Raw genomic sequence first — 19,715 nt, forward strand, 5'->3', positions numbered from 1 at the left:
CACAATGCACATAACTGATAAAATAGGTGGTTAACAACGTGTTTATAGTCATGTATTCACGCGCTGGAGGGGGCTGCTTTTTGTTTAAATATAGCATTAAATGAGTCACATAAGAAATAAAGTTATGAACAATCATCTCAGATCAGGATAGAGTAAAGAAGAGTTGATACTGGAGACTAGGGTAATTACACAGAGCTACGTCCACAGCCACACAGAGCAGAGTGTAGTAACTACACTGATGTGGAGCCAGTAACCAGAATGGACCAGCTTCCACTCTTTATTAGAATTGTTATGTAACAACAGCTCCAATTGGCCCGCTTTAAAATTCCAAATTTAAACTGATCACCTGATTGGACGACGCCCCGCTCGAGGGCAAGCGGAGGGGCGGGTCTTGGGCAGAGTCGGGAGATTCATCTATCCACATAGAGATTGTCGCGCCGCCAACCGGGACCACGCAGGAGTACTTACTACTTTTTTGTGTCTATTTCGACTGTTTTCCGCTCAAATTGAAGCTCGGAAATGATGGGAAATGAATGACCGCCGGAGGTTCGTTTTTTGTCGGGTGTCCTTGACGAAGAAATGCTCAGTGGAGGGCGTTTTCCGTGTTTTTTCCAGTGTGTTTTTCCTAACAGGTAGTGAGCCGGAGCGGCCAGTGCATGTAGCTCTGAAGGAGACTGAATATCCCGCTTTGTAATCTCCTGACAGCCCTTTTAACCCATCTTTGGCTCGACGGGGGCTTGTAACGGACACTCCTCTCTCCCGACAAACATGGACAGTGTGTTAACCTGGTCATTCTGGGTCAGTTTAATGAATTTATAACAGGTAGGTTTGGGTGTTATTCGCACTTATAGCCTCAGCAACAACCTGTCTGCCCGGGCGGCTAGTAACGTTAGTCGCCAACGGTCGTAACAGAAAAAGAGGGAGTTTTCTGCTTAGAATAAAGTAAATGGGCCATTTTGGCGAATGTATGTCATATCTCCCATCCTGACCGTGTGTATTAAGCTTTGGCTTAATTCATGATGCTGGTGAGCGTTCACATCGTAACCTTTAATGTCTTAGTGGGTCCCTTCACCTCTAAATACAGCCTGAACTCACCTCTGGTTCTTCATGTGTCTCCATAGTTCTCTCCTGTAGACAGATAATATTAGATTATATTAGAATACAGATGATATCACAGAGGACTGATGTTCCTCTCTCTGTGAGTCAGGGTTGCCTCCAAAATCCACCTGCCACAACATGAACTTTATACCAAGCACCCCTTCAGACAGGCTGTACCAGCACTGTTATATGCTTTTTATTGACTTTCTATTTAAAAATGAGTCGTGCTATTTCAGTAATATTTACATATGTCAAAATGCAGTCCATATGGATTTTATGATAGCTCTGATTTGGCTGTAGTGTCGCGGATTGAAGGTGAAAATATAAGGATGTCCTTGTTTGACCAGGGCAGCCATGTATGAAGGCACCTGGACCTTTAAAGTGACGTTTACTGGCTGTAGTGTTTGATTTCAGGGTGACTTTAAGCATGTTTTGGATGAAATGTGTTGTAGTTGCATATCTGTCCTGTATGGGACAGTGTCTACTCCTCTAATGTCTCTAATTTGTGTCCTCTGTGTTTAGATTTCCTCCACCGATGGACATGAAGAAGAAGGACGGTGTGGATTAGGATCTTTTTCTTTCTTTTATCTCTTTGTTTTTGTGTTGGCATCATCCTCTCCACCTCCATGTGGTCTCTAAAGGACGTCTTCCTCCTGTGCGCTCCGAAATGAAATGATGGCAGCACGCTGGAGTGATTCCCCCCAGGACAATGAAGAGAGTAAACACAGAGCCGAGGTAGGACTGAGTAGAGAGACGCGTCCCAGACTGTTATGGTTCGCTGTGCTGTCTCTTTCTGCAGCCTTTGATTCTTATTTCCACATGCATCTGCTGATGTATTAAGAAAGCAGCTAGTGTGTGACCTTTGGCAGGTCATTTTAATCCTTAAGTTGTGAGTGTTTTAGCTTGTTTCCTTACGTAATGTTTATTTTTGACACAATACTTGCTTTGTGCGCCTTGACAGGAGTGTAAATCACTTGCATGTGTATTCAGTGGTTATCAGCAGTCATCTGAAGCTTCTGTAACTTCATCAGAGCTCTTTAAAAGCTTTTCTCCTCTCAGAAAGCTTATGACATGCTGCAGAAGTGTCTCTCAGAGCGAGTGTTAGCGAAGTGTTGCAGCGCCGAGCACATCACACCACATCTGCCGGCGCTCAGGGTGACTAAGTTCACATTTTCCCCACTCTGACAACTGTTTAAGTGCACAAAGAGAGTTTTATACTTGCTGCGCTAATCTTACAGGCTCTTTATGGGCCTGCATGCCAAACTCTCATGAAATGGCACATTGTGGAGCTCATCCCTTTTCCTCTGATGGCAGTTTCAGTGGTTACATCATCATAATCATCATCAGAGTCCGGCTAGGCTTGATGCATGTCATAACAGCAGTGCAGCGGTGGCATGTTTGGGATTAATCCGTCATCAGAAAATGGCAACAGCGTCCTGGGTCTGTGTGTGGGGCTATAATCCTCTTACCAGAACTAGCTGAGGATGGACGACATAAATCTTTGGGAATTGGGTACCAGCTGATGGAAGAAAGGAAAGCACAGAGCGTCCATATTTGTGTAAAAGTGTCTCAATGAGGAGTGAAGTATTGGAGTTCGTGTGAGGTGACAGGTTTATTTTTTATAGCATTTTCAAACATTTCCAAAACCTGAGACAGAATCTCAGAGATGAACGGGCAGGAGTGAGCTGCTGTGATGATAACCTTCTTCTTTCTTCTTTACGGGCTCTTTCGAGTGTCTCTGTGGTGCTGTTTTCCACACATTCGTCTCTGCAGTCTAGTAAATGTTTCCTGTAACATCACTTAACTCTCCCTCACAAACACCACAGCCTGCTGAACTCCCAGCTGTTTTTCAGAAGCATCAAAAATACATCAATTACCACTTCCTAATGTAAGCTGTTCCTCTAAGAACCTCTGAGACTTGGATACCCGCGAGCTTTGCTCGTCTTTAATTTAGAAGAATCCACAGATAGAGCCAAGCTTTTTTTTTTTAATTATATTTTTTATTGAAGTTTTTTGTTTTTTTACAACACAGAACAATTGAAAACAAACAGGTGATCAGTGGTAGTACAGTACAGTTCATGTTTCAGTAAGGTTAAGTCAGGGTTGCTTTGTCCAGTGTCCAGGTTTTGACATTAATAGTCCATCAGATCTTCTAAATGTGTGTGTATTGAGAGTAAGACCTGTACAAAACATTTACAGGCAGACTGATCATTACACTTGAGTTAGTCACCAAAAAGACAAGAGTCACAAACTAAAATGACAAATGTAGTTATACAGATGACAGTACATACCAACCATCTGTTCAGAAATGTCATCCACTTGTACCAATATCTACCAAATTTAGAGAGCCAAGCTTTTTAAGATTTGATCAGCTCAAATATGCTCAAGAAGGTACAGGACACGGAAACAAGACTTTGCAGGTGCCTCCCTGCCAACTGAACCAGCAGGATACCTCCATAAAAAGTGAGATTTGACTCAGCCAGTGTTTTAATAACCCCGGGGCCAAAACACTTGTGCCACACAGCTCTACATCGCTGCAGCAGGTGTGAGTCACCTGTGAGTCAGTGCCCGTGTTTAGCCTGATTATTTTTGCAGCCAGAGGCTTGACACAGGAGTGAGTCAGGTCTTTTTATCTACCTGATGCCTCCCACACCTCTCACACAAACAAGCCTTCAGGCTAAGGCGGGAAAGTGATTCTGTTGTGGTGCTGGGTTAGAATTCTCGGTAATGGTGATAAAGTTTGACAGTTTTTCCCTTTGCGTAGCCCCAACGTCTAACATACGGTGGAAGTATATCAACACGATGCCATTATTCAGAGACTGACCGATTATCAACCTGGCCAATTATCAGAGCTGATGCTGGACATTTGGTCGATAATCTGTATCAGCGTTTTATTTAACCAATCACTGTTAAAGGGGAAAGAGGAAACAGTGTGCTCCTAGGACTCCGCTGCTACGTCGGTCTTCCCTCTAGCCTTGTTTACACCCAGCGTCCCGCCCAGAACTCTGTCTGATTGGACAGATGTCAAACATGAGGCATGGGTGCCACTGACACAGTGAGGGTGTGACATCACTTCCTGTTTTCCTGCTGCTCTCAGGTGTTTCTAACGTTGATGGAGATAAAGCTGATTAGTTATTTTTGCTTTATTTATTTTTTTTATAATTGTGCAACTTTACATTGAAGTGAATTTAGTTTTTTATAATTCATGCTGGAAAACGGTGAATTGCTCCCTCAGGGTGGGGAGTCTCTGCCTCAGATGAAGGACTTTAAGTATCTTGGGGTCTTGTTCACGAGTGAGGTTAACGTCAGCGCTCCCGTGCTGGGCTGTTGTGATGGAGAGGTTTGCCTGTTCCAGCCCTCACCTGTGGTCGTGAGGGCAATGACTGAAAGAATGAGATACAGCTGACAAAAGGAGTTTTCTCCAGAGGGTTGCTGGGCTCAGCCTTAGAGATAGGGCGAGGAGGAGAAATACGAGTAGAGCCGCTGCTCCTTCGCATCTAAAGGAGCCAGATGAGGTGGTCCGGGCATCCGATCAGGACGTCTCCTGGGTGTCCTCTTTTGAAGGTCTTCAGGGCACCTCTGGCTTTGACCTCAGGGAATGCGCCGGAGGGCTTATATATCCTGTCTGGTTGGGGAACGCCTCAGGATCCCTCAGAAGGAGTTGGAAAGTGTCTCTGGGGAGATGAGGGATGTCTGCAGGTGGAAGAAGATGGATGGATGGGTCCTTAACATCATTTATGAACTCCTAATAGTTGGTACCACTACTGGCCCTGACAAACCAAATTAGTAGACCCAGAGATGTTATTCCACTTTTAACTTGAACGCTGGCTGTTCAACAGTATTTTTATCCATCATCTCTGTTGTTGTGAAAGTCACATCCACCATATCTTCAGAGATCTTGCATCCAGACATAAGATCTTGTTTTCGGCTGCGTTTATAATAAAAGTCCTAGATGCATAATCTGAAGTTATGAGAAGCAACAGCTTAGCTGTCAGCCTACAAAGCCTTTCTGACCAAGCTCTGAGACACTGAAGTCAACAACAAACTTCTGATTTTACTATTTTTATGGGCATTTATGCCTCAAAGACGTGCCCTGAAAGAATCCTAACATTATATCTGTACTAACTCTGAGAGCAGTAGCTCAGCTTACAGCCTCTGTGGATGACCAAAGAGTTTTTCTGTAACTGATAGATATACTCAGCTCAATCCCAGCGCTCCCCTTGATAACCACTAACCATGGTTTGCTTATTCACATCTAAGGGTGGGCTGTCCTGATTCTTCTTGGAGCAGAGGGTTAGGGTGAAGATCCAAGGCTACATGGGCCAAAAACCTTTCTAATCATCAGCAAGATTTGAAAATACCAGCCGTCTAATGTCATGATTTAAATTAGTTTTATTGTGATAGGGTCATTTTGATGTTGAAGAGGCAGTTCTGTAAACCTCTCACAGTCTGCCTGGGTCTACAGACCCCTCCCTCCTTCACCCTTAACCCCACAGCTCTCACCTTCTTCTTCCTGTTTCGTATTATTGTTGTGTCTGTTCATGTATTAATGTCACAGATTCTGAAGGCCTTTACTGAGCGTAAAGGCTCGTCCTATTTTGTAGGGGAGGATTCGTTCACCACCACTTGTAACTTTGTTTTAAGAGGCTAAAGGGCCTTAGAAATCGAGAAGAGCCTTTGCATACAACTGCTTTTTCAGTATGAAGATGAAGACCTCTGGGAATAATGAGGATAAAAGGGACAAAACAGAAGAAATCCCATTAAAAACTGAGCTCACGTCCTAAGAAGTGGTCCAGCTCCCAGCCCCTACTACTGCTCTGTGACTGTTGATACCACCAGTCTGCTTTCTTTATGGTTGGTGACAGTTTTACTGTGTTTGGTATAAAAGCAGACAGCCTTGACAGCCTTAGCACATGCACATCAACTATCTTCTTCTTCTTCAGGCTTCTGTTGATGTTCTTTAAACTCAGCATAATCAAATTTAGTTTGACAGTAAATGTCTGTGTTGATTTAGACACAAAAACTACCCTGATCGTATTTGTCTCCATATCGCTGAGCTCTAAGCTTCACCGTGGCCCCCTGGGGTGTAATGACAGTATAGAGACCCCAGGCGGGATCCCCCTCCCCTCCCCCCATATTCCATCCACTCCGCTGCATCATTTCAGCCCGTTAATGAGACATACAGACACCCGCCCGCCCCACCCTGCTGCCGCCAAAAAGATGGCAGCAACGCCGGGGTAATTCAAGCGCAGCTGCCCCCGTCATTAAGAGAAAAACACCCCACGTGTGTAACGTCTGCCGCTCTCTCTCTCCCTCTCTTTTGGCCTCATTCACATTCTCTACCTCGCTCAACCTGCTGTCACACTGGGACTGGCAGGGAGGCATGAAGCAGCTGAGGCCCTGAAATCTACATCGGAGAGGACGGCTGTCACAAGACCAGGATGTTTAACTTCCATACAGGTCTAGAATATTCTAATGATATTGTTAGCTGCTCTGCTGCCAACACAGAGTGAAGCCTTGGCACACTACAGGGTCATTTCTTGTTTTTAATTCACAAAAACTGCAAGCATGAAGAGAGTGATCTGTCTGTCTCTCTGTGGGTCTAAAACAGGACTCCAGATCTCAGTCTTAAACTTTGGTATTTTCACTAGCTAAGATTTTCAGTGAGGAAAACATCAACAAAATGTTGGATTGTTCTCCAGCCTTCAGCTGTCCAAAGATGTTCCATCAAAATGGTAAAACCCCAGGAATGATTCTCTCAGTTCATGAATTTATCACACTAAATCCTGCATGAGGCGAGCGCTGGTGTAGCTCAGCGAGTAAAGCAGAGGCCGTAGTCCTCAACACGCTGGTGGTGGCATCGATCCTGCTCTCGGTGCATGTTTACTGCATGTCTTCACCCATTTCCTGTCTCTCTTCAGCTGTCCTATCAAAATAAAAGCATCACGTCTTTATTTTAGGAGATGGATAACAGTAGTTTGTTGGAGAATTGTCACAATACCAGAATCTTACTACCAAAAATCCAGTGCTCTGTTTCAATACCACGGCACCAAAAAGATGACCTCTTGGACCCCAAAAGTGTTTTTTTTTCTCCTGTTTTTTTAAACCTTAACAGTGGAAAGGGTAGGTGAAGATATACTAGAATTAGACATCAGTGATGGATGATAATGAAAGCTTAAATACATTTTTCCTAAAAATAATCTGAAATATTTATTCTGAATGTTTGAGGGGAAGTGAGTAAAGTGAGCCTGCTCTCTGTCTCTAATGTGTCTTTCTTATTAAAGTCATGTTAAAGGCGTCAGTGTTGGGCAGGGTTGTGAGGCTAACAAAAATCCACAGGTCAGGACATCATGTAAAACTTTAAAGAAGGCTCTCTATCTGCCAAAAACAAACAGTAGCATTAACCTGTGCACCTTAATGGGACGTTTAAGGGACTCGATGAAGCTAATCTAACCACTAAGGCGGGGTAATTCAGCGACACAAGGATTAAATCACAACACCATCTACTGTAATTCTCAAATTTACAGATATGCAGTGTTTCTTTAACCTGAGATGTGTGTCAAAATCAGTTTAATACAGTTTGTTTGCAGCAGAGATGCTCTACATATCATTATTATTAAATATTTTGAGGATGTTTTTCTTAATAAAAACCACATAAAGATAACCATGACCTTTAATAAAACAGTACATTGCATTTGCAATAAGAGCCTGGTTAATCACAGTTAGATCATTTTTGTTCAGCCATGCTGAGCAGCTAACAGAACAGGCAGCAGTGTAACGGCGCTACTTCAGCAGCTAGTCCTTCTACTTCCTGTTTGTTTGTCTGCAGGGGTCAAAGTCCTTCTGTGATTTTAGGACCATAACAGCTGTGAAACAATCAGAAAATAATGTCTTATTTCTCAGTGTCACTGCTTTATTTGTCACTAACAGCACTCTCTCTCTCTACTGGATCACCAATGTCGATCGCCCACTACTGAGCTGCTCTGCTGCTTTCTCTGCTGGGGCAGCTTTGGGTTGAAAATATGAATCTTTAGGGTATTTTTTCATGCCTTTGGCACTTTTTGGAACTGTCAGATATCCTTTGAAGCAGCAGTGAAAATAGTGTCTGCATTTGTACAGTTTTGACAGCCTCAGTTTGTTGCAGCTCTAAACCTCAGGTCTGACTCTGAGACTGTCATAAATATGTTTCTAAGTCATTTTTAAAAGAGTAACCTCAGTGTCAGTTAAGCTACAGTAGCTTCATTTTGGACCTTTCATGCAGAACAAGCATGCTGCTCCACAAAGACAGATGTTGGAGTGTAAGAACATATATAAAGGAAACATAGATTGCCCTTCCCTCTCTGTAACATATTGATCACATCCTTCACTCATGTGGGAGTGGATGAGACCAATGGCTGATGCTCTGCTCTAAATATAGCCCCTCCCAGCACCATAAACCCCTGTTCTTTCTCCTCTCCCCTCGTCCACATGCTTGCCTTTCACCCGTCCTCTATTCCCGCCTGTTTTTCGTGCTGCTATATTTAACCCTGTGGAAACATGAATGCTGTGCGCGTCGGAGAGGGAAAAATGGAATCACTGTACTGGAAGCGCCGCTGGGTTTTTCTCCTAAATGCTGTTACACGCAGACAGTATTTGACTGTGGGTCAGACGGTATCATTTTAAGGTTGGGGAATATGACAGCGGTCAGTTTGGGACATGTGAGAGCTCGTTTTCTCATGTGGAAACACATTCTTTGTCATCCACAGCTGCACACACGTGTGATCGAAGAGCAGCGTCACATCCTCGCTCTGTTAATTAAGCTGTCACTTTTAAACTCCGTGGGTTTATTTTAGTCACCACAAAGAAGATTACATCGTCTATAAAGGAAATTACAGACACATTTACCAGCATTTAGAGCCATGTCTGACAGAAACAGGCTGATTAGCATACATTTGTGAATCAAATACGCATCCAGCAGCACATCAGGCTTCCTCTCTGTTCAGCAAACAACACAGTGACCCGGACATGACCTTCCTTCTTTCTAAGCACACACACTTGAGGAGAGAAAGCGTCCTGGGAATAGGCAGTAGCATGCCCTATGAAGGGTTTTCCCCCATGTTTAGGTTTGCCAGATCTGCTTCCCAGTTTTTATCATCGCTGAAACCAGAGCACGTGTTCTGGCATCTCTTATCGGAATCAAACTTCCCAGCCTTTGTTGCTATTTTTTCCTGGAAAAGACCAAAAGGGGAAATTTGTACGCGTGCTGTGTAGGGCTGAAGGTCACCAGAAATATGTGCTCATATGTGGCAGAATACTCCTTTTCCTCTTGGGGAGCGGTGACGCTCGTCCTCGGCATGGCTCCTCTGCATGTCGTATTTCAGGCTACAAGCACAGACCGGCCACAGTCTCATCAGACGCCATTATTCCGCCGGCTGAAGGGAAAGATGGATGATTGATGGATGGATGCGCTGGGGGAGGAAGGGAGGAGAAGGAAGAGGGCGGGGGTGTTGAAGCAGATACGAGCTGGAAAAAATGCCACCCAGCATCTTTTTCTGTTTTTTGCCAGTTGGCTCAGAGTCAGAGCCTCTTCTGCCTGGACGCCCCAGTTCCTCTTTACTAAAGCCAGGACAGGAAGAAGATGGTAGGGCGGGGGTTTTAGGGGTTTGTAGACGCAGGCAGACAGGCAGAACAGGACCAGTCTGATGCTCAGTGAGGCTGAGATGCTATCCATTACAAATGCCCAAGGCATCTCCGTCAAAACACTCGACCTCTGTCTGCCTCGGTCTTCGGCTCAGAGACATGACACACAGCAGTCAGGGGTGTTAGGAGCATAACGGGCTCCTTTCTTAAGGGGGTATTCACCATTCTCCATCCTGTCATATTTCACACCAGTTATGTAACACAGACTCAGTAGAGGCTGGTAAGACCATTAATATACTTTTATACTGCAGAAATGAAGCATCAGTGTATGTGAAAGACCATTTACCATACTTTAGACAGATGCCAAACCAGTTTCAGAGGGAGCATTAACCGGTTACTAAGATGGCCCAGTTATGATTTTATTTTTAAACTGGAATTATTAAAGGTTTTTTCTTTATTGGGCTTGTGCACTTATCTAACATGGAAGAGGGATATATTTGTCCTTGTGTGAACAGGATTTTAACGAGATGGGAATTTATCTGGATGTGAAGGTTTTCCAGTCGGCTGTTAAAGTTTGCCATTGTTTCAGAATAATTCACCTTAGACCAGCTGGTGTTCAAACTGATAGTTCAGCAAACCCTTTCAAGGCCGGCTCAGATTACATTAGGGCTGGGTATTGTTAAGAACCTCACCATTCAATTCGATTTCGATTCTTTAGGCTGCGATTCGATTCGATTTCGATTCGATATTGATTTAAACGCTTCGATGTCGATTCAGTAAGAAGTAGAAACACACAAATAACCCGTTGACAATTTTTTAATAACTATTTTCATGCCCATGTGAACATTTTAGGTAAGTCACCTCACATTTTTGAGCAGTAAAACATTTGAAAATAAAAATTTGCACAATAATAACTTATTTGTGTGTATGGAGTACAAAAGTAAAAAACATGACATTTCTGTATAAACACTGAAAAAGTAAAGCGCATGTAAACTTAAATAATATTTCTGTCCTCTTGGAAATTGTGATAAACCTCACATAACATGGTTATGGTTGGTTGTTTTTTGGTTGAGAGCGGCCTCCGTCCATACAACGCGAATCACACACACAGCGACCCCCACTGGCCAGGAGGTGAATCGATTCAGAGGATTTGCTGAATCGATATTGAATTGGGGGAGGAAATATTGCAATGCATTGATTAATCGATATTTTTACCCACCCCTAGCTTACATTACTTTTTTGTAGGGCTGACAGCCTCAAGTTGATTGGTCGATTAATTGGTCGATGACCTCATGTCTGACCAAAATCCAATTGGTCGAACAATTGCACGTGCTGCTTTAATTGGAAGAATCAATTTTTTTGCAGGGGTGAGAAGGGCGACGTCATGTGTTTTTATTTTTTCAGTCATCTAGTGTTACAAAATATAATTTGCAAAAAAAAAACAAACTATGAATATAACTATTCAAGTATAATTTACTCGTGCCTTTAAGGGTGATTAATTACAGATTAAATACCCAGAAAGCCTGTCCCACGACCAATCCATTAATTGATGATCTGGTGTGATTTTAGTTGACCAAGTTTTTCTTTGGTTGACTACAGCCCTACTTTTTTGCCACTTTCACAATGGCACCGTGTCAGACTCTGCAGCCAAAACCTGGTCCAGTCTTGGCTGATAGACTGGCCATACTGCAGGTGTGATCCCGACCAGGTGTGGATTGATACTGTCACTACTGTCTCTGTGTGCAAGTTCATAGGTCATCAGGAAGGTGAGTCAGGGATTATCAGTCAGAGAAGAAAACAGATGCAGGGAGCATGGACTCATGCATTTATCAGGAAGAGGCCAGCAGGTTCCTGGTTCAGTACTTGGACAGGGTCTGTCTTTGTGGACACTCTCCCAGTGAGTTCTCTCTAGGTACTCCAGAATGCTCCGTAGGTTAATCAGTGACTCTAAATTGACCGTAGATGTGAGTGTGAGCGTGCTTCCTTGTTCGTTTCTACACACCAGCCCAGAGTACTCCACCTCTAATGACAGCTGACTCCAACCCTACTGAACCCAAACAGAGCAGACGACTGCTGGAGGAAAACGTTCGTACTGGACGGGTCTGTTGATAACTGCAAAAGTGCATTCGCTCATTCAAGAGCATCTCAATTCAGATTCTAATGAAATCTAAAACTGAAATTGAATTTGATGTCAGTTCTTGACAGAAAAGTATGACTTTCTCTGTCTATGGAGGAGGGGGGCTCAGAGGAAGAAGGTTGCTGTAAACTGCTGAGTAAGAACAGTTTGCATCAGATAAGCTGCTGCAGACATCCATGAAAGGAGTTCATACATGTATCAAACAAACTTTAGGTGGCTTTGGAAGCAAAATTTTAACCTTCTTTTGACACTTGTATGCCAAAAAGTGTTTCCTCAGACTCCAGCAGACACTTTCTCATGTAGTCTGTGTTAAAATGAAGAAAACCCCATTGATAAAAGCCTCATTTGTACCTAATTAGCTGTTATGTAACTGGGTGTTTGTTATCAGGACTTTTCCTAACCCGTGGTGAGGGCAGGAAACCACAATATTTCCTGACAGCATCAGATGTGGAAATGAAAAAGGCGCCCTGATGGAGCAATGATTTCATGAATGGATGGCAGACGAGGCAGCCAATCACAGAGCTGCTCTGTGTTTTGGCCTCCGGTCCTCTCAGATTGGCTGGCTCGGGTTTAAGACCGAACTTCAGCCAATCATCTATGCTAGTAAATATAATTTACCCCAGTTTGACCTCAGCTGCTTAACAGAAGGCAAGCTGTTACAGAAAAACCACTGGGTGGAAGTCATCCACAGTTAAGTCAGTGTGCTGTCAGTCTTTAAATTCATCACTTAGAGGTAGTTTTCATCTTTAAAGGTGATATTACTGAGTACTGGGTTATAGAAAACACAATAAATACTCATTCTAAAGCTAACAAGGCCGCTGTAAAAGCATTAAACTGGTGAAGATGTTAGACAGCTACTCCAATAACACATTTTCACTGCTGTTAGCAAGCTTCAGTATTGATACCAGCTCATTTTAAAGAGTTGCTGAGCCTGAGCGCTGGGGGAAATGTAGCTCCTGCTGTTAATATCATCCTGAACTTTATGAATAGATGCTGGGAGGACAAAACAAGCAACATCAGGATGTGGCAATACAGTTTTGGGACTGGTGCCAGTTTTTAGTTTTAGAGCAGTGTTGCTCAACCAAAGAGCCAAACTGTTGAAAAATACCTTTATAAGAGCCACAATCTAAAAATGGGTTAGAGTGGCAATATAAATCAGTGAAATGTAAAAAAGCTTCAAAAAAGTGGCAAAAAATGTCATTTGGTGGCAAAAGGCAGCTTAAATGGGCAAAATAGTGATGTATTCTTGTCTCATGTTTTTCTTTTGTACTGTGGAGCTCTTTGGTGACCCTGCGTGTTTAAAATGTGGTATTTAAATAAACTTAAACTGAATGGAAAAGCAGCATGGGGGGTTATTTCAAATAATAAAAATAGGATAAAAGTGGCAAAAATGGAAAAAGGGGCAAATACTGCGAATAATGACAATGAAAGCCTACTGCCAGACTGACTAATGTGTTTATAATGGATCATTTCTGAGGTCAAACTTCCTTTTTTCAGGTTTCCTGGAGAATAATATTCAAAATGAAGACATAAAGAGCCACGTGTTGATTATCACTGCTGTAGAGGAACCCATAACCAACTACAAACTGACTGGCAGATTGATCATACAGGAGAGCAGTCTCTGGGACAAACAGCAGTTGGATCCTATAAACACTACCTGAAATTTTATTCCCAGTTGTAGTCCTGATGAATTTGATGAACATGGACGAAGCTGTCAGCTCCTTTTAACGCTTTATCTCTGTCTCCTTCTGAAATGTAATAACCTAACCCGTCTGTCAGCGTCTCAGTGAGCTTCAGGTCCCCACACGACTGTCCTCAGCGGGACGATGTACCCTCCACCTCCTCTGCACATGCATGCTCTCCCTGTTGTTTGCATGCTGTAGGAGGAGTCTGTGTGTAGTAGGAGGAGTCTGTGTGCTGTAGGAGGAGTCTGTGTGTAGTAGGAGGAGTCTGTGTACTGTAGGAGGAGTCTGTGTGCAGTAGGAGGAGTCTGTGTGCTGTAGGAGGAGTCTGTGTGCTGTAGGAGGAGTCTGTGTACAGTAGGAGGAGTCTGTGTGCAGTAGGAGGAGTCTGTGTGCTGTAGGAGGATTCTGTGTGTAGTAGGAGGAGTCTGTGTGCTGTAGGAGGAGTCTGTGTGTAGTAGGAGGAGTCTGTGTGCTGTAGGAGGAGTCTGTGTGCAGTAGGAGGAGTCTGTGTGTAGTAGGAGGAGTCTGTGTGCTGTAGGAGGAGTCTGTGTGCTGTAGGAGGAGTCTGTGTGCAGTAGGAGGAGTCTGTGTGTAGTAGGAGGAGTCTGTGTGTAGTAGGAGGAGTCTGTGTGCTGTAGGAGGAGTCTGTGTGCAGTAGGAGGAGTCTGTGTGTAGTAGGAGGAGTCTGTGTGCTGTAGGAGGAGTCTGTGTGCTGTAGGAGGAGTCTGTGTACAGTAGGAGGAGTCTGTGTGCTGTAGGAGGAGTCTGTGTGCAGTAGGAGGAGTCTGTGTGCTGTAGGAGGATTCTGTGTGTAGTAGGAGGAGTCTGTGTGCTGTAGGAGGAGTCTGTGTGTAGTAGGAGGAGTCTGTGTGCTGTAGGAGGAGTCTGTGCAGTAGGAGGAGTCTGTGTGTAGTAGGAGGAGTCTGTGTGCTGTAGGAGGAGTTTGTGTACAGTAGGAGGAGTCTGTGTGCTGTAGGAGGAGTCTGTGTGTAGTAGGAGGAGTCTGTGTGTAGTAGGAGGAGTCTGTGCACAGTAGGAGGAGTCTGTGTGCTGTAGGAGGAGTCTGTGTGTAGTAGGAGGAGTCTGTGCACAGTAGGAGGAGTCTGTGTGCTGTAGGAGGAGTCTGTGTGCTGTAGGAGGAGTCTGTGTGCTGTAGGAGGAGTCTGTGTGTAGTAGGAGGAGTCTGTGTGCTGTAGGAGGAGTCTGTGTGTAGTAGGAGGAGTCTGTGTGCTGTAGGAGGAGTCTGTGTGCAGTAGGAGGAGTCTGTGTGCTGTAGGAGGAGTCTGTGTGCTGTAGGAGGAGTCTGTGTGTAGTAGGAGGAGTCTGTGTGCTGTAGGAGGAGTCTGTGTGCAGTAGGAGGAGTCTGTGTGTAGTAGGAGGAGTCTGTGTGCTGTAGGAGTCTGTGTGCTGTAGGAGGAGTCTGTGTACAGTAGGAGGAGTCTGTGTGCTGTAGGAGGAGTCTGTGTGCTGTAGGAGGAGTCTGTGTGTAGTAGGAGGAGTCTGTGTGTAGTAGGAGGAGTCTGTGTGCTGTAGGAGGAGTCTGTGCAGTAGGAGGAGTCTGTGTGTAGTAGGAGGAGTCTGTGTGCTGTAGGAGGAGTTTGTGTACAGTAGGAGGAGTCTGTGTGCTGTAGGAGGAGTCTGTGTGCTGTAGGAGGAGTCTGTGTGTAGTAGGAGGAGTCTGTGCACAGTAGGAGGAGTCTGTGTGCTGTAGGAGGAGTCTGTGTGCTGTAGGAGGAGTCTGTGTGTAGTAGGAGGAGTCTGTGTGCAGTAGGAGGAGTCTGTGTACAGTAGGAGGAGTCTGTGTGCTGTAGGAGGAGTCTGTGTGCTGTAGGAGGAGTCTGTGTGCTGTAGGAGGAGTCTGTGTGCGTACATGTGTCCAGAGAGCGCCACAGGATCCATAACTCAGGATTGATTTGATTATATTGGCTTCAGCGTCGGGGGGAGGGCGCATGCTTTTACTCTTTCCTGGCCTGTTGCCGGCTGGCGGTGGGGGAGCCGTACACATGCTGCATGATGTCATAGCCTTTTATTGTGTGTTTTTCACTGACAGTTGTATCTTATTATGATTACTTTCCTCTAACGTCACCTTATTTGGACCAAAGTCTAAGACCCCCCAAACAGCTGCAGAAATCTGAAACAAACGGCGTCATATTTTAATGACATAGAATCACAAAGGCCTCATTTTTTCACAGCATTCTGGGTGATTTATAGCTTCAATAATCACATGTAAGTAACCCTTTGATTCCATGTAATGGGTGTTTTCGTGTATTTAGAGCATTGAGGTGATTTTAAGAGTCACTTGGCCTACATATTTTGTCAACATTGCGTCACTGATGTAGATCCTGGCAGCAGATTTGCTGGCATTAATCCGTCTGAATTCTTAATTATTTGTGATGTTTAGAAAAACCAGGACTATGCTGAGTTTCAATGAGGAGACAGCTGGGCGGTTTGGCCCTGACTCTTCAGTCTCTGAGATTAAGTCCTGGTCATGTCATGAATGTCCAACCTCTGAATGAAAGGTCTACAATGTTTGTGATACTTCTCTGTTCCATGGTAATCTGTTTATGTAAATGTACATAAATAGATCTATAATCTCTGTTATTTAACCATCAGTGGCATCAAAATGCCCAGAAAAGTTAAAACACTTCATATCTCAAGCCATTGTTTTCAACCAAAAGCTTCAAGCAGAAGAGAGAGCTGTGTTAACTGCAGGAATATGTGGCAGTGGTTTGGGATCAAACTGTTTCTAAAGCATCTGTGTTCTGTAGGGTTAGGAGCATGAGTTTAGCTTTAATTCCAGCTAATTAGAGACCAAAGGTGTCCAGTTTGGATGAAGGTGTTTTTGTTTTTATTGTAATAGGTGGTATTTAAAAATCTGGGTTTCTACAAGCATCTAAATTGAAAATATTGTCACACTGATGTTGCGACAGGTATATTATTGTAGTTCAGACCCAGAACTTTGTTCCTGAAAACACTTTAAGGTAAAGAAATGAGAATAAAGAAAGAAAAGGACAGAGGTCTGTTGGTCCTAACGGTAATCTTATTTCATATTTAGAGCCGATAAATCTGTTATATCTGACAGTACCAATAATTAACTTTATAAGCCAGTATCTGCTGATTCAGATATCTCCAGTAATATCATACAGCCCTACAATCTGGTATTGTGATAACTTACAAAGAAAATCTGTAGTGTGGATCGTAGGGCTGGACAGAGAAAACATCTCATTCTTTCATACCAAACCTAGATGAACCGTTTTATTTGTATTATTTATGGGTAATCTGTTTATGTAAATGTACATAAATAGATCTATAATCTCTGTTATTTCATCAGTGGCATCAAAATGCCCTAGATGAACACTTTATTCAAGCCATTATTTATGTATTATGTTTCTGAAACTGCACATGTATGTGAGGAGTAGAGATTAAAATAAAATCTACTAGTGCAGTGGTTCTCAGCTGGTGGGTCGGGACCCAAAAGTGGGTCACAGGGCAGTTTTTCCTGGTGCAAAAGAACACGCATCCATACCTTCAATTTCACTCTGTTTGATTGTGATAATGGGTAAATGTAAATGTTTCATTAACATTTAGACTTTCTTACAATAAAAAGCTGCTTTTACCAAGATAATGAAGTCATTTCTCAAGATCTCTGCAAAACAGTTAGGTAGGGGGTGTAGACATGTCAGTTTTGTCCTGAGTCTTTTTTCCTTTCATAAATTTTGTTCCTCCTAGATCTTAAAGTCTAACATTTGTATTTACTAAAGGTGCACTATTGAGACTTTTTTGGGAGGAAGTCTGGGTCAGGATTTTGTCCTCATAATGGTCCCCATAGTGGGTCCTGAGGCTGGACCACTTGAGAACCACTGTACTAGTGTATAGATTGCAGAAAGCAGTGTTAGGTGGATAAAAACCAAAAAAATGCTTGAATGGATGGCAGATTTACCCAGTAGGATGCCCAGATACAGGGAAGGTGAAATAGAAAAAAGCATGAAAGCAGTTATGAAGGAGAGGTGGCAAAATCAAGCTGGAGCACTGATGCTCCAAGTAGTTTACCAGCTCAGCCCAAAGGGACGAGTCAGTGGAGAAAGTTCTAGAAAAATAAAACTGTCATTCTTCTAAATCAAGATTCTCCACAAATAAGACTCATCAATAAAAGGGGACACCACATTTAGATAAACTATACACAGGACACCACCACATTTAGGTATACTATAGAGGACACCACATTTATTTTAACTATAGAGGACACCACATTTAGATAAACTACAGAGGACACCACATTTAGGTGGATAAAAACCAAAATGCTTGAATGGATGGACACCACATTTACCCAGTAGGATGCCCAGATACAGGGAAGGTGAAATAGAAAAAAGCATGAAAGCAGTTATGAAGGAGAGGTGGCAAAATCAAGCTGGAGCACTGATGATCCAAGTAGTTTACCAGCTCAGCCCAAAGGGACGAGTCAGTGGAGAAAGTTCTAGAAAAATAAAACTGTCATTCTTCTAAATCAAGATTCTCCACAAATAAGACTCATCAATAAAAGGGGACACCACATTTAGATAAACTATACAGGACACCACATTTAGATAAACTACAGAGGACACCACATTTAGGTATACTATAGAGGACACCACATTTATTTTAACTATAGAGGACACCACATTTAGATAAACTACAGAGGACACCACATTTAGGTATACTATAGAGGACACCACATTTATTTTAACTATAGAGGACACCACATTTAGATAAACTACAGAGGACACCACATTTAGGTAAACTATAGAGGACACCACATTTAGGTAAACTATACAGGACACCACATTTAGATAAACTACAGAGGACACCACATTTAGGTAAACTATAGAGGACACCACATTTATTTTAACTATAGAGGACACCACATTTAGAGGACACCACATTTAGATAAACTATAGAGGACACCACATTTATTTTAACTATAGAGGACACCACATTTAGATAAACTACAGAGGACACCACATTTAGATAAACTACAGAGGACACCACATTTAGGTAAACTATAGAGGACACCACATTTAGGTAAACTATAGAGGACACCACATTTAGATAAACTATAGAGGACACCACATTTAGGTAAACTATAGAGGACACCACATTTAGATAAACTATAGAGGACACCACATTTAGATAAACTACAGAGGACACCACATTTAGGTATACTATAGAGGACACCACATTTATTTTAACTATAGAGGACACCACATTTAGATAAACTATACAGGACACCACATTTAGATAAACTATAGAGGACACCACATTTAGGTATACTATAGAGGACACCACATTTATTTTAACTATAGAGGACACCACATTTAGATAAACTACAGAGGACACCACATTTAGGTATACTATAGAGGACACCACATTTAGATAAACTATAGAGGACACCACATTTAGATAAACTATAGAGGACACCACATTTAGGTATACTATAGAGGACACCACATTTATTTTAACTATAGAGGACACCACATTTAGATAAACTACAGAGGACACCACATTTAGGTATACTATAGAGGACACCACATTTATTTTAACTATAGAGGACACCACATTTAGGTAAACTATACAGGACACCACATTTAGATAAACTATAGAGGACACCACATTTAGATAAACTATAGAGGACACCACATTTAGATAAACTATAGAGGACACCACATTTAGATAAACTATAGAGGACACCACATTTAGATAAACTATAGAGGACACCACATTTAGATAAACTATAGAGGACACCACATTTAGGTAAACTATAGAGGACACCACAATTAGGTAAACTATAGAGGACACCACATTTAGGTAAACTATACAGGACACCACATTTAGATAAACTATAGAGGACACCACATTTAGGTAAACTATAGAGGACACCACATTTAGGTAAACTATACAGGACACCACATTTAGATAAACTATACAGGACACCACATTTAGATAAACTATAGAGGACACCACATTTAGGTAAACTATAGAGGACACCACATTTAGGTAAACTATACAGGACACCACATTTAGATAAACTATAGAGGACACCACATTTAGATAAACTATAGAGGACACCACATTTAGGTAAACTATAGAGGACACCACATTTATTTTAACTATAGAGGACACCACATTTAGGTAAACTATAG

At 42.7% G+C, this 19,715-nt stretch overlaps 1 protein-coding gene across 1 annotated transcript in view; it reads left to right on the forward strand.

The window, feature by feature from the left end:
• Nucleotides 1–439: 439 nt before the first annotated feature.
• LOC121527013 (rho GTPase-activating protein 21-like) overlaps nucleotides 440–19,715 on the forward strand; it is a 153,468-nt gene continuing 134,192 nt past the window's right edge. The window contains exons 1-2 of the mRNA XM_041813656.1: nucleotides 440–822; nucleotides 1,621–1,833. Coding sequence (XP_041669590.1) covers nucleotides 1,771–1,833 — 63 coding nt within the window. The 5' untranslated portion in view covers nucleotides 440–822; nucleotides 1,621–1,770. The remainder of the gene's footprint in view (nucleotides 823–1,620; nucleotides 1,834–19,715) is intronic.

This window comes from Cheilinus undulatus, linkage group 19 (genome assembly GCF_018320785.1).
Source record: "Cheilinus undulatus linkage group 19, ASM1832078v1, whole genome shotgun sequence".
Lineage (NCBI taxonomy): Eukaryota > Metazoa > Chordata > Actinopteri > Labriformes > Labridae > Cheilinus > Cheilinus undulatus.